Raw genomic sequence first — 25,602 nt, forward strand, 5'->3', positions numbered from 1 at the left:
TCGCGTGTGATTTTTAAAAAACTTTTTCCCAACTTTTATTCTTTAAATATGGACATGTTCGATTTCAAGTGAGTGTCAGGACCATCATATTCAATTACATGATGTGTTTTTCTCTCAACTATTTTTACCACTCAATTTCAGCGGGGAATATCGTATTGTTGCACTGTATTCACTTCAAAGCTATAATCACTGTCTGCTCTTCACAAAATATGTGCTCGTAGAACACTTAAAATGGGACATTTTGCATAATGAGCGCTTTTAATGTTGATCACTTAAAGGACCAGTGTGTAGAAGTCAGGGAATCTATTTGATGGGCTGATTATAATATTCACAGTTCTGTTTTCATCAGTGCATTATCACCAAATTCAAACTTTATTGCATAGCTTTTTAATATAAACCAATGTCCTTTACTTTCAAACCACTGTCAAACGGGTTTCTGTGTGTTTCTCTGTATAGTGGTGTGTTGATTTGAGTCGTGCTAACGTTCCCATTTGATTTGACAACACCGTTGCACTAGTAAAGCGAGACAGCTGCAAAGGCTGTTAAATAAATCTGTATTCTGTACGATTCCAATCATTTTGATGATTTTTATCGTCAAAATCCCTGAATTTGTGCATTTCAAGGAGAAGCGTGAGGTGTGGCAGGGGCGAGCCTTGCCTCCCCTCGGACTGTGCGCTCCATCACACACTGGGTTGACACCTGTTGCTGTCTCCCTGTATGTCGCCAGTATAATATTTATTATACACTGGGAATTTCCAAAGTCTGGCTATTGTCTTGTTGATCAGATAATAAAACTACAGTGAAAAGGCACAAGGTGAGGCAAACGGTACCTTTGCCGCACTGAAAGGAGGCACATGTGAGCCCAACTGTTACTGGAGGATGCAAACGCTCTCTCTCACTCTCGGCCGCAGCTATAAATGTAACATTCTTTCTTAGACAAATATGTACTCTTCATATGAGTGTGTAAAGAATGCTGATGGGATATGAAACATAACCAGTAGACTATGTGCTTGCAGGCAATTGAATGGTGAATAAGCTACATTTTGGGGTTCATATTTTTGCCAGCCATGAACCTCACCGCACGTCGCATATACACAACTGCTCCCTCGGTCAGGTCTGATTTAAAGACCAACAACACAGCCAAAAAATAATGTTACATCATTTCTGTTCACTACGACCAATCAGAGCCAGAATAGTAACAGCAACACTAGAAAAAAAATAAGATATTACACACTGCAGCTTTAATTAACCCTTCATGTCAACATGGGTTGCAGGTTGTTTCTAAAGTAGCCCCTAATAGAACTGGTTAAAACTGTCTCCAAAGAGGTATTTAACTGGCTAATTCCACTAAATCCTACACACTTGGCCATCAAGTACTTTTTATCTGATAATACAATAAGTTTGATTGCAGAACTGTTACAAAATAGACTAATGCAAGTTTCTTTTGAGTCAGACAGTGAAGCTTGGCTTCAGGCCTCTTTCATATAAGCAGTCTGATCCTCGGTGTGCTGTTGACAAGAATATCTTCAAGTCCTTTTTTTGTCCTCGTCTGCAATGTATGTATGACATAACTGCTCAGTTGTAGGAATACAGGATGCCATCGTGAGCAATGGGGAAATATACTGTATAAAACCCTGCAGAGGGTTTGAAAGGTGCAAACGAAGGATCAAGATGATGCCGACTGCGCCTCGACGGTGACTTACAGTGTCAGTGACGCAGAAACGGGGCCCTGGAGAAGCAGCTCAGCGATTCAGACACAGGGATAATAATGTGGGTGCAGGGGAACTTTTAAGAAGTAGAACAACTCTGCCGGGGAACATAAAGATGGACACGGAGTAAACACATCAGCAGGAAGAAGCAGGAACATTTGCTCTTTGGAGGGTCAGTAGATTGTGTGGGGGAGAGCATCCCAACTTTCTTTTGTTGTCGCTTCACAAACATTGAATATGGAAGGGTTTTTGCATCCAAGTAGGACATTTCATTTAATGTAGGCTTCTAAGTGTTGCTGACGTGTCGAGTTCACTGTCTCTGTGACAAACACTATGTCTGACTGTCGAACGGAGCTTTGTGTGTTAATCTTCTGATCGCCTGATTGAAACTGGAGGGAGTGAAACCGGCTGCTTGTCCATTACTGTATAATCACTTGTGCAGTAAATCGATGATCAGCCTAATTATTGCGGCACGTGATTTTCAATCACCTGCACTGCTGAGTTTAAAATGCAGTATGGACAGTAGATCATGGTGGAAAAGACAGCAGACGGCTCTTTATGGAATCCTCATACACGCACAAAGGAGTGGAGATGTTGATAATCATCCAGGGAGTTCTTTGTGTTTCCTAATCACCATCGTTACACATTCACTGTTCTTTGGAAAACATTTTAAATCCCCTCACATTGCAGCACATTGTCTAATTCCTGACTGTCACAGTTTGTGTCTCTCTGAACAACTTCCATGAACACATTTTTCTGTTATGACTGTGTGTGTGTGTCTGTGTGTGTCCCTTCAGCTGGAAGAAATACAACAAATGAGGAGCTGGAGAGCATGTTAGAGAGTGACAACCCAGCTATCTTTACTTCAGGGGTGAGTGACATGACAAATGCAAAACTGGATGCACAGAAAGCATGTTTTTAGAAACACGTTTACTCTCCTCTGTCATTCCTACATTAGATCATCATGGACAATATCACCCAGCAAGCGATGAACGAGATTGAGACACGGCACACTGAGATTATCAAGCTGGAGAACAGTATTAGAGAGCTCCACGACATGTTCATGGACATGGCCATGTTGGTGGAGAGCCAGGTAAAAAAACACTTGCTCCTCTTGCTGTCACTTCCGTCTGCTGTGGGGTTTGCGCACATGGAATCACAGAGGGTTTCGAGTTAAAAGCTATACTAATAAATATCAACAGTTTGAATGTTGTGGTTCATACAAAGTGAAATCAGCTAAGTGTGCTGACCTCCTCCTGCTCCCTATAAGGAGCATAATTCCACTTCAGACGGACAGGAACTGGCTTTACAATCTTTTCATTTACATACAAGTTGCAGAGTGTATTCGTATAAATATAGACTTATCTGTGCCAACAGGGGCTTGGATGGAGATCATAATTTTAGCTCCATCTGTTCGTGTTTGCAAAATATCTCAGTAAATTTAGCGTGAATCTCAGGGACAGGACATTTTTGGCTCAGTGATCATTGGATTGGAATTAGGTGCTAATCTGTTTGGGGGGGATTTTTGCCATTAGATCATTTTATCAGACACAACTATCATGCAAGGACTGGAAAGAAAGAGTAAACCTCTTAAATATACAGGTACACCAACACCGATGTACAATACTGTGCAAAAGTCCACCAGCTGTTTCAAATTCTGTGATCTTTGGAATTAGGATTGGAACGATGTGGTCTGTCAATGAGTTTAACGTGTGTATGTGATGCTCAAGCATGTCTCGACAGCAGATATATCTGAAATACGTGAAATAATTAGGGTTCCACGCCAGTCGTAAGAGAGCCAGAGTCAAGTGTAGGAGTAGGTCAAACTGAATACTTTGGTTCTTTTTGACCAAAAATGATTCTAGTAATAATCGTACTGTTATCAGTAAAACAACAAATCTAAGACTTTTGCACAGTACTGTACATTTTGATTTTGTACTGTTTCCAATTTTTGTGCTTGTACTTAAGCGTTTGTTCTTTAAAAAAACAAAGTTTTCATCATCCCGTGAGCAGCAAGTGTCGTATAGTTGTACTAATGATGTTGTGTAAAATCCACATATGTAGATTATTGTCGTTGAGTGTAAGGAAATGTGAGCTGCAGAACACGTTGATGACAAAGTATTATGTGGAACAATGAATATAATGTAATTATAGTTACAAAACAGTCTCTCCTTCATACACAGTGTGTACACTCTTTTATTCTCTTGTCACAGATATGAGTGGATGCTTTACATATACAGTCAATAATTCAATGACCTAACCCTTCTTTATGAGCTCATTTAAAATTTCACTTGTCGTCTGGCCTGCTTGTTAATTTTGCCTTTCTCAGCTTTGCTTTCTCTGTCCCCCAACACTCTCCGCTGTCCTTTCTCTCATTTATTTCTTATCTGCTGTCACCACCACAACAAAAACTCTAAGCTCTGGAGAACAGAGAACAGCACTCCTCTTCTAATAAACCAAGGTAATTTTTTTTCCCTGTGATTCTACTTTTTCATACTTGCACTGACATTAATATTTATACCGAGAAATCATTGCTGCAATGCACACGTGGAGAGTCGAATCAGTGGTTCACCACGACGGCTGTTTGAATGAAAAATGACTCGGTGCTTAATTATTAGTCACATTATTACTGTGTGTGTTCTTTGTTGACGGCTGTCGACGGCAATGTCGCCCCCGCTACTTTCATTAATGAAAGAGTCAATGAGAACAAAATGACGGTTGATTATGAAAAGAAAATCAATGAGTAGATTTTCATCTCGCACAGTACACCCACACTTTCAATGACTTCTCTTGTTTGCGTGCAGGGCGACTTGGTTAACAACGTAGAGCGGAGTGTGCTAGACGCTCAGGAGTATGTGGAGCAGGCAAAGGAGAGCATCCCAAAATGCAAAAAGTTCAAAAAGACCAGCAGACGGGTGAGATTCTAAACGCATGCAGTCAACAAACACACTCTAATGTCATGCTTTCTCCCCCTCTCTCTCTCTTTTCTTTTCTCTGTGTGTGTGTGTGTGTGTGTGTGTGTGTGTGTGTGTGTCTTCTCCTCTGACTCCCACTCCTGCCTCCACATCTGGCCCACTCTCGCTTCTTCCTGTCTGCATGTCTTCCACAACCTCCTCTTTCACTAACCTCTCTTAGGGGGAAATGATAGACCGCATAGAGTACAATGTGGAGCACTCGGTAGACTATGTGGAGAGGGCGGTATCAGACACTAAGAAGGCAGTAAAATACCAGAGTAAAGCTCGGAGGGTGAGTCCCATTATTCGACAAAACAGTGCATGTGCAGGGAAAAAAAACAAAACAAAAAAAAAGACTTTGCATGTATGTTCTGTTTGCAGTGGAGTGTAGTCATTGTGTGTGTGTGTGTGTGTGTGTGTGTGTGCATGTGTATGCTCACGTTACGTGTATTCTGCATGTGTGGACGTATTTCGTAAATGAATCTTTATTTCGTACACAACAGTGATTCCCAGCCCAGCGGCATACATACATACATACATACACATCTGCAATCACCAGAACGAGCAAGTGGAATGGAGTGGGTCTGCTGAGAGTTTGTGAAATAAGTCATTTAACGACGGCTGTTGTTCAGTGGTAGAGTGAGTCATCTTTCAACCAGAGGGTCAGATGTTAGACCCCCGATTAGATCTCTGAAACACTCCTGATGGCTGTGCTGGTGGCATATGATAGATAGATAGATAGAAAGATAGATAGATAGATAGATAGATAGATAGATAGATAGATAGATAGATAGATAGATAGATAGTATAAAGCCCAATATACTGTAAATACAGATCATTTACCATTTGGACAAATAAAACATGGTACCGAGTGAGCTGAGCTGTAGGCCGTGCAGGTCACTCAGGTGAGTTCTTTCCCCCGGGGTTTATTCTTCATACTAAACTAAGCTAACCAGCTGCTTGCTTGCTTTTATGAAAGTGGTATGGATGTGGCCGAAACAATTACTTGTTTAATCGATTATTAATTGATGACTAAATTAATCGTTCGCGGTTTTCTAAATGTAGCTTCGTACATGTGAATATATTCTGGGTTTTTTTTGCTCCATATCAGTTTAATTTGTGGACAAAACAAGACATTTGAGAACATCATCATTTAAAAAAAACACAGCCCGACAGTCTCTGACATTTTATGGACCAAGCAATTACTCGATTAATCGGGGAGAATAATCGGCAGACTAATCGATGATGAAAGTAATCGTTCGTTGAAGCTCGAAGTGGATTATGTTGGTATAATTGCACAACTCCTAACTTTCCTTCATGTAACTACCTGCACTAAAGTGGAGCAAATCTGCCACCTCTTGGACAATATGTGTAACAGCACTCAATACAATACAACCCCAGCTAACTTCAAGCATCATCTATAGAGTTATATAAAGAGTTATTTCTCCCACTTCCTCCTCTTCTGTTTTCCTTTTGCTTTTTCTCAATCTCTCTCTTTCCTACATCAACTGAATCCTGATCTGACTCTCTCTCTCTCTCTCTCTCGTTTCCCCCCCATCCAGAAGGTGATGCTGATAGGAGGTTGTATTGCAGTGTGTGTGACCGTCCTCATTATTTCCCTCACAATTGGACTCAGTTAGTGCCATCATTAATCCACACAGAGCATTAAAGGGCACGATTGATGCCGCTCGTTAAGTTCAGCTGTGATGGCGGCCTCTGCTGGTAGGAAAGTTCAGTACGTCTCTGCGCGTCTGAATTTCTGCATTAAATATTACATTATAAATAATGTAAATCCTTTTTAAAAATGTAACTTTTACGGTTCAACATGTGCATTTTTAAAATGTGATCATTTCTAACTAAATATAATTCATAAACATATAAGTAATATAAAAGTAAGAAAGAATAGCAAAGGTAACATAAAAAGTAACTTTTCTTGGCTCTGGGAATAATTTACAAATATTAAAAAAGTGACACAGAACAGGAAACTATTTGTACCTAAATGTAGAACTAGTTTTGAAGATTGGTTTATGTTCTTTAATGCTTTTCCCCAATAATTCACTTTTGTTATTTTGTTCAGTATCATATATTTTATTGTTTTATATTTGATATGCTTTATTTTGAAGCGTCGTGTGTATACATTTCAAAATGTGATAGGATTTTTTCTACTTACAGAGAACGTTTGATATCATGATATATATATGTACTGTATTGTTTTCTGGAACTCACAATACAAGCTTGATCGTTACATGCTGATCTTTTCATGAACTGCCAGCAGGAACTGATTATTCGTCTAAATGTCAAAAACCTGGCCACAGAGTCAGTTGTTCAGTTTTCAGTGTTTATTTAATATGAACAGACACCTGATGTAATGTATTGCGGTATTCACGGCTACTTTTCATTCCCACTGAAAACAGAGATGTTTGTTTAGATCTGCTTTAAAGCCACTGTGTGGATTTCTACTGAAAATCAGATGTACAATAAAGCTCTGAACAGTGCACCATGTTCACTGCTTATTCTGTTCTAAAAATAACCTGAATTGCTCTCTGTTGCATTACCCTCTAACACCACCAGAAGTCACCAAAACTGGTGACCCTTTTACACCCATTGGCTTTAAATCTGTGTGCATGTAAGTATGTTTGTGGTGTTCTCTGAACAAAATGCAGGAATCATAGATGAATAGCTTTAAAAGACGCAGATATAGAACTGCTTTGAACAACACTCCATTACTCGAGAATATCACCAGCACATTAAATCAGACGTCTTTATCCAGAGTGCGGTGCAGCGCTCTGCTCTTTTCTAAACTGCATTTTATTCAGAATATGATAACCAGTGCAATAATGTGCAAATGTGTCCAAAGTATGAAGTTACCTATTTTCTAACCCTTCTTCATCTGCTTCCTCTCTGCTGCCGTGGATGTTTTCTTTCTTGTTATTCAGAAGAAAATTATGATTCTTATATGCTGTGTGGTTCTGGGGATCGTGATTGCTTCCATCGTTGGGGGAACGCTGGCCTGAACCTCAGCCGCGGTCGCGCTGAAACAGAAACACACTCACACACACACACACATAAACACAAGAGAGCAAAAGCGGGGCAGACACACATTCCTGTTTCCTGTTTTCACAAATGCAATCTCTGACATGTTCAGCACCTTCTGTACGATACATTTTAAACCCAGTGTACAGAGGCCACAGGCGTTCCTCGCATGAGTTGCTATTTTGTAATCGTGTGGTGCTGCGAAATGTTCATCTGAGTGTTGAGTGTTGTCAACGACGTGGTGTTTCCAAGACGTGAACTATTGAATGAAACAGTTACTAAAATGCTATGTAAAACTATACTAGTACATTCCAACTTCCAAATGCGACATCGCAGTTGTAATGTCTGTTTTGTGTTGTACAGGCAGAGTATCAGGCCACTCATCCACAGTGTTTTCAAAGTCACTTCACAAATATTTTCTTTTCTTTTTTTCTTTATGTCTCTGGCCTCCCCTCGGAGGCCCTGCATGGTTTAGTTCACTGTGATGTGGGATTTCTTTGCTCGTAGAATCATGATGTAACGACTTCTCTTCTCGTTCGCAGGATCTTAGGTTCTTAGTCGTCCAGGTTTATGGTCATCTTCAGGAGGAGTTTGACGTTTCATCTAAAAGGCTTCTTCACACGACATTCACTCCCTGACCCAGACTCAGATTGTTAGTTTCAAGGTGTCAAGCTTTGAAAGAGGCTCAATAGTTGTTGTTAAAATGATTGTATGACAGTTGATCTTTGTGGAAGGAGCACGCAGGACAGCATTGTACTGTTGGTGGCTGGTAGTTGGTGCCGTTGGTGCCTTTGTCTGCTGCTCTGAGGTTATTAAAATTATGTTTGTGTATATTAAATTTAGAAAGATTATTGGATTACTCAGAACTCAGTATCACCCAAATTAAAACCCTTTTTTTTTTTTTCCCATCTTTAAATGTATAAAGCTATTGCTATAAGCTCTGAACTTCTGTGACCATTGCTGCATAAAGCAAGTCTCATCAGGTCAGTTAGCTGCTATACCTGATTGTGTTCCTGTTGTCAGCATCTGTACAACAAAATATCACGTCTGAGAAACCTAAAAGTGCCAAACACTCACCGCCGGTATTCAAAAAGAAAATGAGGCAATATCTCGAGTCACTTTGGTTTTGATTTTATGGAAGCACAGGACAGTTTTTTATCCATAAACATGGTGACCTACAGCTGCTGGTTATTTTTTATATAATATTTACATTATTTGACACAAGCAAAGAAGGGGTTCAAGGAAAAAAGAGGGTTGGGACCCACCCCCTTTATGCCCCCTCCTCCTGAGTGATGGATTCTCCAGGTTAATGTACCAGGTTAACCATCTGTCGTCCCTGACTGGAACGTGTCCATTGTCATCATCAAAAGTGTCCAGACTCATGTCCAGATGTGTTAATGCAGAGGTTGTTCGGTTTGTGTTGAATTTTAATGTTCAACACAATCCTCATTATACAGGAATCTGTTTTGGAGTGTTGTCCTTTGGTAAATATGTTTCTGTCTTTAAAGGGTTAGGGTTGGAGATCCTGGAAAAACAGTTAGAGCAGGGCTCAGATGGCAGTTTGGTTGATGCCTCGCGATCCAATTGATTTGTTTGTTTTTTACAGGCATTTTTCATTTATCTGACAATGCAATAATTAATTGGTTACAATCGGGTTGTAAGCTCCCATCCTACCTTTAAGTGTTGCAGGGATAGAGGTGCAGTCAGACTAACAACCTGAAACTGGGTCAGGGTTTTGTCCGAACTGAAGAAGCCTCTTGGATGAGGTGAAACTTCTTCAACACAAGTTCACTCCTGAAGATCACACAATCCATGGTGTACTGTACTTGTTGTTTCATCTGGCCTTTACCAGTTTACAGCGTTTCTGACTGTGGCTCCAGTGTGAGTGACGGAGTGAGTGCATGTATGCATAAAGTGAAAGAGGATGTTTGTGTGTTTGTTTGTTTTTTGCTACCTGTCTTAAGACATGGCAGGAGAATGTGGCTGTTTGTTTTGTATAAAGTGTAAACTGATATAAAGCTCACTAACACTGCCAGTATGTTCAAATAAGTTGTTGAAACGGAGTCTAGTCTGGTTTGTTCTGCAAGTGACGGGACCCTTTTGTTGTTTTGTGTATTTTTTATAAACTCTTGAGCTTAAACGGGCCTTAAACAGTCATTCTGTCAAACTACTGATTTATTTTTTATGAAAGCGTCACCGTGAATTCACGATATTCCAGAGAAAAAAAACTTGACACACACCTTTCTGGCAACAACATCAGACATGCACAGACTGCAACCATGTTACCGTGTTGCCTACTCAACTCGTTGCCTTCGTGTTGTGTTGTTGTGATGATATGGTTTTGTTCGTATAATCGGAAATGTTTTTGGGTTTTTTTTTTCGAGTAAAGTTTGTCTGAAAAAACACGTAGAGTTTGTGCCTTGATTTACACTCATGCACTCACAAAAGAGACTTTTTTCGACTTTGTTTATATGAGGTATTGTGTCAAGTTAAAGGTGAAACCCTAAAACAGCTAAAAGTGGCTAAACTTACTCTGTAAAGTAGAAGAAGAACACTTTTGTATGCTTTGAAACTATTATCTGAAATCTTTCACATTAACTCCAGGACACTTAGCCAGGAGGATCATGTAAACAATTATTGAAAGGATCTGTTTATTTAGTCACGGCAAAACCTAAAACTGTTTCAACATTATATTCAATTAGTTGCCCATTCAGTTTTGTTGGATCTGACCAATACAGTGGCTGCTTTGTCTCTTTTTATTAGATTTTTTTAGTCCACAGACAGTAACACATGACAAATCCAGGTTTGTGTTGTCAGGTATGACGACAATAGAACCATTATTATCCATTCATTCCCACTCCCACAAGAAAACAGCAAAACCACGACAGCTGGTCTCGGTCTCAATGACTTGTCAGTCATTGTAATTAGTCGTCTAGTTCATCCGGCCAACTGTAAATGACCAATTTCATCATCTGTAACCCCTGCTGTGTGTGCTTTGTTTCCTGTCTCTCAGTGTCAGGTGCAGTTTCAGACTCCTCCCCTCTTTGGTGAGGATGGACGTGTGAGCGTGGACCATCCACAACCTCACGGTCGTGACAAATTGCCTCCCTTCTATCAGTTATCTGTTATAATTCCTGTTTTTCTACATTCTACATTTCTGTGAATGATATGCTGAACTTATTTCTGTACCTCTCCACGTCTGGCTCTTCCTGAGATTTTTCCTTCATTTTTTTTTCCCCCTATAAAAGAGTTTTTCCTCACTTTTTTTTTTTTCCTCACAATGTGAGGGTCTAAGGACAGAGGGGTGTCACTTGCAGTTCCGCTCACTGTGTTTTATGGGATGTAATGTAGCAAGGAAAAAAAAAATCACTGTATGTTATCAAAGAGCGTACAGGAGGCCCACACCAGCACCAACTCCCAACATGTTCCAAGGTAATAAATATTCAATTCAATTCAACAGCTTTGGGTTTTTTTAACCAATGATTTATTGATTGATTAAAACATGCTAAATAATTCCAGTGTTTATAACAAACGGCGTGTGCATTGTGCTGTATGGTGTTTAATTTAATTAGGCTCACCATAGAGCATACAATGTAATCTTAAATTTACCTTATCATTATTATATATTATGCAGACAAGACTATAAGAAACACAGTTACAGTGCTGCGTAAAGTTGTATTTTCCCTTTATTTAAAAATTTAAAAGTTGACACATGATCATATAAAGGAAGTGATTTTAAAAAAGAGTGTTTTCAGTTCATAACTACTTCTGGAAAAGTTCTAGGTCCGAGGTTCTGTCTCTTTTTGCCAGGTAACGATCGACATGTCTGTCATGGCGGCTCTTAAGACGAGACACAAGAGAATTTGAATTCAAAACCGACCAAAACAAAAATGCATCTCTTAAAAACTCAGACAAGATTCTAAGCTAAAAATAAAAATAAGAAAAGTCAAGGAAAACCCCAAAGCACTCTCTTTTAAATGTGTCTCATTTAAGACTCCATCATGGTGTCAAAAACAAAGTCGATTATTTGAACTGTGGCTACCATGTTTGTCTCAGAGAGCGTTGAGACCCGGGAAAAAGTAGAAGCGCTTTGTGAGCGTGCATCTGTCTTTGGTCGGCATCTGCTTTCTGTCACCAGGGCCGTTATCTTCAAATTGCCGCATGACCTGTTGGGATGGAATAAAAGTGCATTATTAATGATGTTTATTTTCCACTTGTACACATGATATACGTGCACGTTTTGCTCAGAAAGACTCGAAACGTACTTTTCTGAAAAGTTCCTCGACGTCGTCCTCGTGGGCAGTTTTCTTGAATTGTGACACGATGTACTGGATAAGAAAAGAGCCTTGGCCTGTGTGTCTGTAGGAGACTGTATCTGCAGGACAAACGTCATGAAACACAACGTTTACACTTGTGGGGGGGGGGGACTAGAGAGAATTATTGTTTGTTTTTGAGCTTCAGAATAATAACAAACTGACCAGGAGTGCAGGACAGAAGAGAGATGAAGTCTTTTTCTCTATGGACAACTTGCAAAGTATCTTCCTTTATGTCTCCTCCGTCAGATACTGAAGGACCATCGCTGACGAGCACGGATCCACTGTGTCCTGAAACGTGGCATCATTTTCACTACAGTCCACAAACGCAGCATTTGTTTAGCTGAGTTGATTTGTATTAACGTTGGGTGTCTGTGAGGACCCTTGAGATTTACCTCCTCTGCAGGCCTGGATGATGATGATTTTCGGTTTGTTCAGCAGTGCTGGACATTCCTCTGAGCCCAAGTGTCTGTAAAGGTTTTTGATGGGAAACTCGTCAGGATTTTCATCCCCAGGTTTCCATTCAACGCCATGGACGGTTCCCAGCTTCCCGTGAGACATGATCACCACCACCACGCTGTCCGTCGCTTTGAGCTTTGGCAGCGCCGAAAAGTCGATGAGTGCTCGACCTATGGCCTGTGAGTAGAAAAACAAAGACAGATATTCAGATATTCCTTCATATTGTCCTTAATTCGATTCAAAATTCAAAACCAACTGCTTTCATAAGTACCTTTGCAGTGAGGTCTGTGTGTTTCACCACCTCATAGCCCAGCTCAGTGAGCAGTCCCTCCATGTTCTCCTCATCTTTCTTGGCTCCATTTCTGTTGTATTTCTCCACACGGAAAGTGATATTAGTGATGAGCAGGGCCACGCGACTCCCCATGTTAGCTTTGGTCACGGGGTAAATCTGAAAAGTTGAATTAAAAGGAGAATTAAATAAATATTGTACCATGTCTACATTAAAGAATATAAGAAAGTTACGGTATATAATGTATGATATTTTGGATGACACCAACCTCTGTGTTATTCTGTTTCTCCCTCCAGAATGTCTCAGTGATGGGGACGAGTGTGTCTGACTTTGTCTCTGCAGCTGGAAAACAGTGTTGTAATGTAACAAGGTTACTGTACTTACTTTACTTTATTTGTATTTCTAGGAACATTTACTTTTACTCCACTACATTTCCCCTAACTATCTTTGTTCCTCGTTTCCTCCGAATAAAAGAGTTGGTATTTATATAGAGCTTTTCTCGTCTCGGTGAGCTGCTTTACACTACAGTTTTGCTCAAGGACACATGTAGACTAGCAGAACCAGGAATTGAACCCTCAACCTTTCTGTTCCCGCCCTACCGCTGAGGTACCATGGCTCAATCCTACTGAAGCACAGTAAATGTCATATACATGAAATGACTTCAACTTCTACCAAAGTCATTTTCTGGTAAGATACTTGTACTTTTACTCAAGTATCCCTTTAAGGTGCTTTATACAAGACTGAACATGCGCTTGGACGGATGTTAGGGTTACCACAGTTACCACAGTTACCACAGTTACCATAGTTACCACAGGACAGGCCCAGTTCACAGTAAAGGGTGGGATCTTTGGTTTGAATGTGAGCGATCATCTTCTGGCTGGGAATGTCTCCTTTCTTCTTCACTGTGTCGATGAGGCAGCGTGCACGGTTTGCTCTGCTGTTGTTTTCCTCGATGATAGAGTCTTTCTCGCCATCATTCAGGATGCGATCCTCTAAAAGGAGGTCCAGGAGCTGGTTGATGAGCTCTTTGGACGCTTTTTCCACAAATTTCGATCTCACCTTGGCAAGTGCATCTAGAGGAAGTAACAGGAATGGCACAACATTTTTTACAAAAAGCAAATGTTTTTTTTTTATTAGAGCTACAACTAACTATTATTATTATTATTATTATTATTATTGTTGTTGTTATTATTATCTGTCGATTCTTTTCTTGCTCCATAAAAAATGTTGAAAAATGTTCATTGGTGCTTCCCAAACCTGGAAATGATGTTGTCAAATGTCTTGTTTAGTCCACAAACCGAAATGATTCAGTGGTTAAATGATTTCTTTGTTAGATGGAGCAAAAAAAAAAAAAACAGAAAATATTCACATTTATGAAGCTGAAAAGAAACTTAATTCTTTTAGAGAAAACTGAAACTGATTAATCGATTATCAAAAGCTTAATTCTTTCAGCCCTGTAGTTTACTGGTAACATCTCACTGTAACCATCATGTTCGTTAATTATTATGTATAGAAATTCAAAACGAAACTAAAAAATGTTGCCATAGGACCTTCCACAAACGTTATCGACTTGAAATCAGGTAAGTGGTTTAAATCGAGGCCCAATCACTCAATGAATAAAAAAAAAAAAAACAACTGTTGAATCGGATTCTTCAGCAAAGAGAAAACATTGACGCTTCCGCACTTTGAACGCATCACAGTTATTACAGACGAGAGTCACGTTAAAGATGTCAAAGGTTTCTTGAGGTTTCTCTCAGTCTGTGACTGTGGCTCACACTAGAAAACGAACAGAGACTCGCAGCACGATCATGTTTCCAAACACACAGACAGTCAGAGTTGAAAAGTCAACTTTTTACCTGCCATTCTTCACATCTGGTTCCGCACAGTAGGGCAGAGTCGTTCAGCGGGCACGTAAATAACTCACTATCTGTCCCTGCTGCGCGGGGGGGGGGGGGGGGGGGGGGGGGCGTGTCTACTGTTCCCCGCCACTAATAATAGGAAGTCTGACTCTTGTTCCAAGATGAGGATCTTTTGGCTCGGCTCCCTTATTACTCTTTCCCTCTATGGTCCCAGCTTGCCTCAACTCGCCTCGGCACGGTTGTTTTTCCACTACAGAAAACGTAAATAAATCAATAAAACTGCATCTTTAAAATGAACTGCACCTATCGAAATCACATTATCCAATGAAAGGTATTACAGCTCTGTGTGTATGGTGAATAAAAACGTGTAAGTCCCACCGTTGTGTGGGCATGATGTGCGCATCAGTGCTTGCACAGCACCGACCCAGGACCTTCTCTCTCCCTCTGACCCGCCGGAATAGAACAGCACCCTCTCGGTGTCCATCAAAATAGGCTATATAGCATGAATTAAGGTCATTAATATAAGGTCGGGTATTTAAGCATCTGTTGCAAGATGCAATATTAAGGCTAAGTGTGACACTTTCTCTCCAGAAATTGAAAATAAAATGAAGTGATACCTCAGTTATTACATTATTGGCTCAGTTATTACATTATCAAATGATCTTTTTTTACTGCAAGGCCAATAATGTAATAACCAGCCAATAACGTAATAAGTTATTACGTTATTGGCTTAACAACTTTATTACATTATTGGCAATTTATTACGTTACTGGTTTTATTACATTTAAATTATTACGTTATTGGCTGTTATTACATTATCGGTTGCTACACGGCGCCTATGACACCACCCCGTCAATCTGGAACTTGAATCATCTTGTGGCCACGCGTTAGTAATTCGTGGCCACGGAAGTGACTCGTGACTTGCAGTTGTTTTCAGTGTAACTGAATCATTAGAATATTTGTTCAGTACTTCCTCCATGACCTGAGCACAGACTCTGACACGGTCACTGGACTGAAAAACAGCGGCAGGGGTCGTGATGCCGCTCGCTATCAGCAGTGCTGTGGCTAAATACACCAGACTCCTGTTAAATATTGAGATTTTAGACATTTCCCTGGTAATTGTTGGGAGATTAACCCACATTTTAGGAGTGTTAAGCCTTTTTAACTGATCTACAGTTTGGCTTGATTCTTGTGTCGGACGTCTCTTACCAGATTATAAAAAAAAAAACACGTTTCTACTCAGTATGAAAGAAAATGGTTTAATGTCAACCAAAGGTAAATTAAAACAACAATCTCGGAAACAAACTGAAATGAGAAACCACACAGAAAACATGTTTCCCTGAATGCAGGCCAATAATATGGATAATCAGTGCTGTTAAAACAAACAAAAATTAAGTTTATACCTGAGCAATATACTTATGTAGCACAAATATTAAAGACACTGCAGGTGCGTTCATGCTCTCACTTTATCCATATTTAATTTCACCAAACACCAAATACACGTGAATTTAAAGATGCAGTAGGCAGGATTTTTTTGGTAGTAAACATTACAATTATAATGGCAGTGCAATACGTATGGAACAGTACGGAAGAGTATTAGGGCCACATGTAAAGAAAAAGAAGAAATTGAAACAGCATGAATTCTGAGAAAAGTCAGATTTCTGACATTAATCTCAGAATTCATGCTGTTTTATTGTTTTTTTTGCTTACATATGGCCCTAATACTCCTCCGTAGATCAGTAACTTCAAACATTCCCTTCAAAAGTGAATGATTTAATTCAAGTTAATGCATGAATGAATACAGTATAAGGGATATACAGCATAGTACTATCATAAGCAGGTTCTTCACAAATACATTTGGATATAATGTGTTGTATTTTCTACAAAATCCATTCATTTCTGTCTAGTCTTTTCCAGGCTACATTTATTACAGGCAGAGATTAGATTAGTCACTCAGTGCACAAAGTGCAAAGTCAATAAAGTTGCGCTTGCTGCTATGGTAACGGTGTATTTCCTAAAAGCAGAGACCTTAATTGGGCATCAGGAGAACTGGTGTGGAGCAAACCAGTTTAGCACAATCTGACCAAGAGTGGAAGGAGGAGGAGAAAGCTGACATCCTTCATCTCCATACAGTAAACATCCTTGGTCACATCTGCAGCCAGCTCAGGTCATCCGCCCTGAAAATATAAAGAAGAAAAGAAAGTGATCAGTACAGAACTCAGTGATTTGTGTTATGATGTTAACCCTTTTTTTTTTACACACATTTGATATTGTCCAGGTTGCTATGTTATCCCTCACATTTGGTGTCCAAGTGTCTCTAAGGACAATGTTTTGGGCATAAACAATGGAGGCATAAGACCCAGATGTTTCTGACTGTCTGCAAGTGCATCAAATTATCCATGGAGGCCATGACTTGTCTTTGTTGTGTTCACAACTTGTTTCTTCTGCCCCCAAAAGGAAAGATATCTATAGTTTATACAGCTGTAATACGAAGAAGACGAGCCCATTGATCATAATGGGTGAATTTTGAAGTAAGGAAGACTGTAATGGAGGATTAGATCTGATTAGATAGTAATGCAACATTAGATTGGATTAGATATTAGATTTTATTGATCCCACATTGGGGAAATTCACATGTTGTAGCAGTTTAAGTGTGTGTGTGTGTGTGTGTGTGTGTTAAAGAGAGACAGAGAGATGGAGAAGGAGCGTGTTTTTTTAGACCATGCTGGTGTTAAAGAGTCTGAAGTGCAGAAAAACGAGACAAGTGAACGTTGAACTGTGACGTATTTCCAAATTTCACAAATTCACATTTTCAACATTTTGCTCAGGTGTGTTTATATAGCTGGTGAAAATGACATGTTTTTCCATCAGATGTCTATGTTGTGCTGAAAAAAGGATATAGGACTCTCTGTATATACTGTATGTTTTAGCATAGTAATGGAAAAAAGCAGCCGAAATGCTCTGGGTTAAAGGTTATGATGTCTGTGAATGTGCAATGGCAATTCTATAAAAAAACAAAGATTTGTCTTGTTTATTACATTAACAGCAATAAACTATAATACTAACAATTAAAGCTGGAAGCAGCAATTACCAGACCACTGCATTTTTTGTCACACAACAATACTAATAACAATATAATAATATGCAGGAAGAATATGATGTCACTCACTGAACCTGTGCCTTTTTAAATCTCTGTCCAGACGCCATCAGCTCTGCAACATGAGCCACAGCAGGATCGGACATCAGACCGGCCGCCGCCACCACCTCCTCGTCCCTGTTGACCAAGAAGAAATTTAGCACGAATGGCATCTCTTCATGTTCACGTGTATCAGGAACGACTCCGCAGCTGCTCACTTGATGTAAAACGCCAGGAATTTCCTCTCTTCCACTTTGCCTTTAAATATTATTTCACTGTATCCTTCTCCATAGCCTGAAACGAGTCAATAAAGATGAGAATAAATATTTAATGTAAGGGTGACAGTTTCTCTATAACTTCTAAAAGAATAAATAAACCATCTACCTGTGTATCTAATACTCTTCCCCAGCAGCACAGTCCAAAAGAAGGGAACCGACTCGATTTTGGTTGTTTTCTTCAGCATGTTGAGGGCAGCGACTCTTCCTGAGATCAAGAAAGGACCGAAAGAAGCATGAGATCAAACCCACAGAGCAAATGTATCGTTCATCCATGACCATCAGTGACCTTTGCGGTTTTTTTTACTGTAGCCCTTTTACCTTGAGCGTGTGACATTTGCCAATGAGCAACGTTGACTTGCTGGTCTCCACGAATGGCCAGAGGGAAGGAGGTAACATCTCCAGCACTAAAAATGTCTGTTATGTTGGTCCTCATGAACTGTTAAGATAAATTAGATCATAGGGATTACAATCAACAATGACACAAATAATAAATAATAAAAACACTATAAGGCAATATTAATGCTTCATTGGCCAGGGTGGGATGAGATTAGGGGTGGGGTTAAACACTGATACAGTGAAATATCGCAATATCAATTTTTTTTATCACTTTTTGTGGATTAGCATAAAAAAACAGAGACATTTCAGTCCACTAGATGGTGCCACGTGACCACTCTCACTACAGCTGTTATGTGAGAAAGCCACAATATATGATTCCGCAAAAATACTGATATCGTATCGTAACTTCAATATCACGGTAATATCGTATCGTGACTGAAATATCGCAATAATATCGTATTGTGACTGAAATATCGCAATAATATCGTATCGTGACCGAAACATCGCAATATCGTATTGTGACCGAAATATCGCAATAATATCGTATTGTGACTGAAATATCGTGATAATATCGTATTGTGGTGTCTCCGATTCCCAGCCCTAATTGGTATCCATTAACAGTGTCGAGTTACCTTGTCAACAACCACAACTTTCCTTGAATCCACCTCCACTCCACTTCCTTCCAGGAAGTCTGAATTAGGAATTACTCCTGAAAAACACAGTTAGCATTAAAATAAGGTCTGAAACTGAACAACTTCACTTAGAGAGATCTAACAAAACAGCAGCAGTTCGAGCACTGTTAACAAGCTATGCATGTTAAAAATGATGGGTTGTAAAATCTATTTTATTGAGCATTTGTGTGTGCAGATGAGAGGTCATTGAAATGGAGAGAATTATATATTATATAATTATGTTATTATAATATATTATTATTATGTAATTTTAAAAAACTTGCTTTGCAAATGTATGTCAAATGATTATTATGGACAATGTATAGATCATTTATGGGGCATTTCATTTTGTAGCCTTGACTTGATAGCCTTGATTCACAGTTCAGATGTTACTTTCTGCCTGTGAAATAAATGAGTGTTAGAGTTTGCATGTTTGGGTTCTCTCCAGGTACTACGTCCTGTTCAAAAACATGCAGGTTTGGGGATTAGACAAATTGGACAAATTGTGTCCCTGTGATGGACCGGCAACCTCTCCAGGGTGTACAGCGCCTTTCTGCCTATGTCAGCTGAGAATGGCACCAGTGACCCTCATGTTGAGGGTGGTAGAAGATGGATGGATGGAAATACTAGATCCAATTGTCTTGTCTTGTGTTAATCAGTGTAGTTATTTTGTGTTTCGGTGCTCTGCAGGAGACTTTCAGGTTTGAAACTGGGCCACAGCATTCACGCGTTTGGGACTGCCACTGTTCTAGACCTGTGTGCATCCAATCCAAAGAGCAGCTCAAGCACATGAAGCAGGTCCAGGAGCTGCTGTGAGAGAAAATTACCAATTCCAGCAATCACCACATCAGCTTTGAGGACCGTGCCACTCTTTAGCACCACCTCCTTGACCTGAGAAGAAAGGTAAGTCTGTGATTAAACATACACCAGGTACCTTTACATCAATAATATGCATTTTAATTGCCCACACTTTAAAAACACATGTGATGTGAAAATAAAGTGAACTCACCGTGCCATTCTCCCCTTTAATCTCAGTGACTCCGTCATTCATGTAAAACTTCACTTTTTTTTCCTCCATCATCTTAAAGAAGAAAAAAAGTTTTTTTATTAGTATAGTTGATCTTAAAAAAAATGTTAAAAAGACATTTTGCTGTCACAGTGGATTTACTTACCTCCATTGTCATTTTGCCAATTTCTGGGCCGAGAGAACGCTCAAATGGGTATGTGGACGTTCCAACCATGACCACACTGGAAGCTTTGTCGGACAGGAACGATGCTGCCTCCATGCCTGTCGTGTTTTAATAGCCATGAACAGTAACAGTTACAGTAAAGAGCCAATGATGGTTGGTATGCAGCGTGTAACAAAGGAGCTTTTGAAGGAATGACGCTGTAGGAGCCATGTCTCATTTTCATTTATGAGTTTCCCCGCAACCACTAGGGGGTTGTATTTCTTTTCTTATATTATTATATTTGGTTATTTGAGGTCACCTGTCATTTTAACCAGGTGTTGCTGATTGAAAGGGACAAACAGTTCTCTACATGTGCTTGTTTTGATTATTGGAAATAGAAATGGAAATTAAGCGGACATTGGAAGAAAATAAATCGCTGATATCATTTCAGACGCAGAGGAAGAACCTCTTCCTCATGTAAAAACAACACCTAACGGCAAACAATCAGCAGCCAGTAACGCCACAGTCGCTACAGACACCTTCTGATAGAACCACCCTGTTAAACTGATAATCAATACACAAGACAAACATGTACAAGCTGTGGTAAAGAGGTCTACATGTCATCACCTATGAACGAAGTTCCGACGACAACGGCCTTTTTGCCCAGGCAGGCGTTGTAAATGTCTTTGGCGTCGTCATAACTCTGTAGTATCTTCACTCCCTGCAGGTCAGAACCAGGACAGCTGAGCGGCCGCGCTCTGTGAACACAGTGAGTGACAATATCACAACCCGAGGTTTCACAGGATAGTTCGGGTTTCGTGTGGTGTGGTTGTAACGTATGCCTCTCTCTGAAGAAAACAAAAACGAAAGATTCTAGCCACTTAACGAAAAGGTGCATCTAATAAAATCTGCAATATTTTAACAAGTTTGCCACTTTTTTCACTCTTAGACAACCATTTACAACTGGAAACTACTAGGTTTGTAAACTTCCTCGTTGTCCTGCGTCAAAGTCCATAGAGAAAATCATCTATTTTAGCTCATGGGGACACAGGAGTTGTTGATCCACTGCTGCCTTCCTCGGTAGGTTCAAATGTGTCATTTTGTGATTTGGTTGTTTGAAATCATTTGTGACACAAATTTACCAAACGAGGCAGTAGAGCAGCAGCCTCTGTGTCCCTGTGAGTTTAAACCCTGATTGTCTCTGTGGACGTTGGTGCAGAGGAAGTGAAACTGTTTTCAAATTTCAGTTTCTAGTTTCTAAAAGGCTGTGAAATGTTGATGTAGGTGTTGTTTTTTTGTTAAGTGGTTCAAATGTTTTTCTCAGTGTCCCCTCTGGCAGCCATGTTTTCAGTGGAAATCGTTTGTGGCACAAGTGGGTGGCCAGCAGGGGGCACACAGCCCGCCCTGTTCTACAGCGTAACACTTGAATCTGTTTTTGAAAGTCTCCAGGAGCAGAGTCAGGAGTCAAACCTGCAGCCAGTTGAGATGAGGAGTTGGTCGTAAGGTTGCGAAACGCCATCGCTCAACTTCACCACCTTATCTGCTGGGTTTACTGACACCACCTGCAACTGAATACATATTATTTGAAAGAAAAACCACAGGAGAGAATACATTTTTAAATGAAACTGTGAGATTGTGCACTTCTCACCTCCTTCTTTGTCCACAACTCTATTCCATGCTGTTGATAAAAGTCACTTGACCGGAGGAGGACACTGCTGCTGTCCACGTTCATAACCTGAATGGAGGCAAAGCCACTTACTGTACTAACAACTTGTATCTTTGTAGAGGGTAAGAAACACATGGGAACACAGGTGACCGCTCTGTAATGTTCACATTCTTACCTTACTCATTTTGGGTTTGTCATATGGAGGGAGGGTGTCCTTGGTGACCATGATGATTCGACCTTGGTAGCAGTTCTGTCTCAGTGTCTCAGCGCAAACCAACGAGGCAGGGCCTGAAATCATGCATTAAGAGACAGAGCTTTAGAAATCTTGCCTGTATTACTTTACCATATGTAGTCACAGGTGAAATCAGCATGGATGAATAGACTGGGGTGTTAAACTCTTTCGAATCTTACACTTACCTCCACCTATGAGCAGAACTGTGTGTTTGACGTCTGCGTCCATGGTGCACATGTCCTTCACTCGCTTGTTCACCGTCAGAGACTGAAACAAACACACGAACAAGGGAGCGATCAAACGGTCCACTGGAAAATGAAAGAAAACACGGCACTCGCGTGAAATGTGTTCAACCGTCTGCTTCTTACTTTTTTGTTGATGGAAACGTACACCTTGCCATCGTCAACTTTGACCTGTCGCGATAAATTAAACAAAAAAATTAAATAAATCATCTGATCTAATGTTCATATTTTAAAGTTATTAAAGTAGTACATGTTTGTTTACTAGGCCTGCACTCTTGCTACATCAGTATCATTTTACATTAAAGAGGCAGTATGTAACTTTTACTGGGCAGCCACATGTGGTTGAGCGTCGAGTCAGAGCAGTTTTTAATGACTTTTTAGTCTTTTTAACTGATTTTTGGGTTCGGCCTTACATCAGTTTGAGCTGCTCTCTGTCGTTAATTTACACATTATTTTGGATTAAAAGTGATATGTAATAAAGTTGCATTAAATGGAAAATAAACGGGCCGCAACTTTAAGCATATAAACAAATGTGACTATATTTAAAACTGGATTAGTTACAGATAAGATGTTACGATAAGATGTTAAGATAAGACTTTGCTTTCATTGCACGGATTCAATTTGTCCAATTCCAAAAGAGCCGCTGCATCTGCGTGTGCTGAGCGCACATCTTGACCGAGACGAGCCGTTAAAGAGCAGTTAATGTTATGGAAGGTCGATGTTTTACCTTATAGCTGGGCAGACTGTCCAGACCTGGATAGTCTTCAATGTCTCCAGTTTTGACGTTAAAGCAAGCACCATGATAGGGACATCTGACTCTGTCACCAACCAATATTCCTGAATTATCAGAGAACACAGGCGGTTTATCAATGCAGTGCAGACACATTTCAGATGTTAGTTCAAAGTAGGGCTGCAACCTTTGATCAATTAATTAGTGTGTGTGGTTTCCTTGTCATCAAGAAATTGCCAAAACAGAATAAATGAGATTTGTGGACAAGACAAGTGAAGAGGTTTGGGCAACATTGATCAACACTTTACGACATTTTATGGACCGAACAATGTATCGAATAATCAGGACTGACAGATTAATCTAATAACTACAATAAACATTAGTTGCAGCCCTAGTGAATAGAAATAAAGGTTAACCATTGATAAGAGGGGCGTTGTAATGAGAGCACCGGCTTCCAACAGCACTGTATTGACCATGGGTGCGGACCAGCAGTACCTTCTGGTCTCCGACAAGGACTTCCTTCATTCTTAGCAAAGGAGAGAAATGAATCAAAATGAAGTTCAGTCAAACTAACTCCAAACCAGAATCGATGAGCTTGTCTTCCTACAAAGAGCAGAACAGTTGTGACTTACTCTCCATCCTTCAGGTCGTCTTCCTGACACACCATTCCAGTCACCTCCTCCTGCTCCTGACCTGGCTCATGGTGCTGAGTCATGCTGTTACTGCAAAACACGGAGATGAAGAAATAACACGTTAGTCTTATTGATTTATCTTCTTTCTGCTTCTCCCTTTAGGCGTAGGTTTAGTGAATGTTCTTGCCTTTAACGACGTTAATGTTTGTTTTTCTTCTTTTTTTTGTATCCATGCAATGAACAGCGGATAAAATCTACTGATAAACACTACACACTTGTTTAATTCAGCCCTTCACCCACTCTTCTATCCGACGAGGCGTTCCCATTTGTAGAAAACCTGTTGTGTTGCCACCTTTTGTTGTCGTGTAGGAAAAACTAATTCCTGAATACACATACTGTGATCCTCTTGCAGATAATGAATGTATGAATTTTAAAAAGTGGTATTTGGATATAGACACACTTTTCCATGAGCAGTGCAAACAATCCAGATTACAATCTAAATTCAAATTTTCCATTTCCCATTTTCCCCCATCCTCTCACACACATTCTACACTCCGCCTACTCTTCATTCTGTTACAAGTTAATGTGAGTATTTGGGAATGATTAAGTTTATTCACAGCCTTAAAGATGCAGCATAAATATAAAACATAAACATCTTCAAAGCCTTAAGAATTACAACAAATGAATTCACTCTCTCATCAAAGAGAAAAATAATGTTTTTGTTCACTTGCCCAAAATGAAATAGTGTGTCTCTTCAACTTGTGGGATTTCTGTAGATGTATAAGAATCATGTAACAATGTAACTATGGTGCACTGTGGAAAAAAATCTACTTTTCCTTCATTACATGACATCATTGCATCTAATATAATGTTATAATATAGATACCACAGCCGGCCTCAGGCATTTTTAACATATTAAAGAAATCTAGATGTGCCAATTTAGGGCATGTCTAAGTTTTAGATAAAACAAAGTCATTAAAGGTGTTTAATTCAGGTTCAGTATCACAGAATACTAGATTTTACTGCCCTCTAAGTATAAAAAATACAAACAATAGTGACACTGGTTTGCAGTAAATAACACAACTGTAATTAATGCAATTTATACATGTAGTGTAACATTTATATTAATAATAGTCAAGCACAGGCTACTCGACAGTGGTTTTCTATTTTGTCACAGCCCATACATAGATAACTTGTTAATAGAGAAGTAGATAAATAATAAAAAGAAAAACAGACGATCCAATAATAATACACACACACACACAAACACAAACACTCCCAGTTAATCTAATCATTGCTTCTTTTTTTCCGCCTGGGCCACTGAACGTTGTTTGGAGATATCAATTTAAAAAAACACGTCATCCTCATGTTATGTTATAGTTATAGTAATACATGTTTAAGGTTTCAGTTTCACATAACATGATTTAAATAGGCTAAACCCTTTACTTCGTACATTTCAGTGTAAAATGACCACAGAAAAGCGACGCTCACCTGTTTTTCTTTCCGCCGTGAGAAGAGTTTGTGTGTGTGCAGAGTTTTCAGCAGACACATAAAAAGCGCCCTGAGCTCTGGAAAAACGCGAAAAGCATGAGAACGTTTAAGTGTGACAGGCAGCTGAGCTTCAGACCCGCGTTCCTCCACCACAAGCCCCGCCCGTCGCTGACATCACTAAGCGCGAGCAACTCCTGATGCGTTCAGGGTACAATCTATGAGGAGGAAATATCAGCCTCCAAGGTGGAAATCGTCAGTATTCATGTTCAAAGTACTTGTACTTCAAAACAGCATTGTGTTATAGTGTGCTGAGAATGTGAAGCGAACTGGGTGACAATTAAGCGAAACGTACATTAATATCAAAATCATTATCGTCAAAGAGACCGAGGAACCGTTGATTTGT

At 39.8% G+C, this 25,602-nt stretch overlaps 3 protein-coding genes across 8 annotated transcripts in view; 1 reads left to right on the top strand and 2 right to left on the bottom strand.

Annotated features, from left to right (window-relative positions):
- LOC131462426 (syntaxin-1A-like) overlaps positions 1 to 11,059 on the top strand; it is a 49,134-nt gene extending 38,075 nt beyond the window's left edge. Inside the window, exons 7-10 of one of the 5 annotated variants that reach the window (XM_058633641.1) lie at positions 2,507 to 2,580; positions 2,668 to 2,802; positions 4,514 to 4,624; positions 6,226 to 7,581. In XM_058633641.1, the coding sequence (XP_058489624.1) occupies positions 2,507 to 2,580; positions 2,668 to 2,802; positions 4,514 to 4,624; positions 6,226 to 6,303 (398 nt within the window). In that variant the 3' untranslated portion in view covers positions 6,304 to 7,581. The other 4 variants (XM_058633644.1, XM_058633640.1, XM_058633642.1 and 1 more) reach the window with 4 other exon arrangements.
- A 305-nt stretch (positions 11,060 to 11,364) lies between these two features.
- caspa (caspase a) lies at positions 11,365 to 14,700 on the bottom strand. Of its 2 annotated transcripts, none has more exons than XM_058633639.1 (8): positions 14,614 to 14,700; positions 13,567 to 13,830; positions 13,026 to 13,099; positions 12,740 to 12,916; positions 12,405 to 12,645; positions 12,175 to 12,300; positions 11,962 to 12,071; positions 11,365 to 11,862 (listed from the first exon to the last, which is right to left on the bottom strand). In XM_058633639.1, exons 1-8 carry the CDS (start codon positions 14,618 to 14,620, stop codon positions 11,749 to 11,751), a joined length of 1,113 nt encoding a protein of 370 aa, XP_058489622.1. In that variant the 5' UTR covers positions 14,621 to 14,700; the 3' UTR covers positions 11,365 to 11,748. The 2 variants fall into 2 exon arrangements, with proteins under 2 accessions (XP_058489622.1, XP_058489621.1); XM_058633638.1 differs by having other exon boundaries at positions 13,558 to 13,830.
- Positions 14,701 to 15,859: 1,159 nt separating this feature from the next.
- aifm4 (apoptosis inducing factor mitochondria associated 4) lies at positions 15,860 to 25,279 on the bottom strand. Its single transcript, XM_058633637.1, has 19 exons — positions 25,200 to 25,279; positions 23,709 to 23,798; positions 23,493 to 23,602; positions 23,074 to 23,183; positions 22,473 to 22,517; positions 22,290 to 22,371; positions 22,048 to 22,160; positions 21,855 to 21,941; positions 21,677 to 21,768; positions 20,834 to 20,964; positions 20,210 to 20,325; positions 20,047 to 20,118; positions 19,865 to 19,928; positions 18,999 to 19,075; positions 18,349 to 18,466; positions 18,137 to 18,235; positions 17,971 to 18,046; positions 17,786 to 17,890; positions 15,860 to 16,793 (listed from the first exon to the last, which is right to left on the bottom strand). The coding sequence occupies exons 2-19, from the start codon at positions 23,789 to 23,791 to the stop codon at positions 16,763 to 16,765; spliced, it is 1,611 nt and encodes a 536-aa protein (XP_058489620.1). The 5' UTR covers positions 23,792 to 23,798; positions 25,200 to 25,279; the 3' UTR covers positions 15,860 to 16,762.
- Positions 25,280 to 25,602: the final 323 nt, after the last annotated feature.

The sequence above is a fragment of the Solea solea genome, chromosome 7, assembly GCF_958295425.1.
Source record: "Solea solea chromosome 7, fSolSol10.1, whole genome shotgun sequence".
Classification (NCBI taxonomy): domain Eukaryota; kingdom Metazoa; phylum Chordata; class Actinopteri; order Pleuronectiformes; family Soleidae; genus Solea; species Solea solea.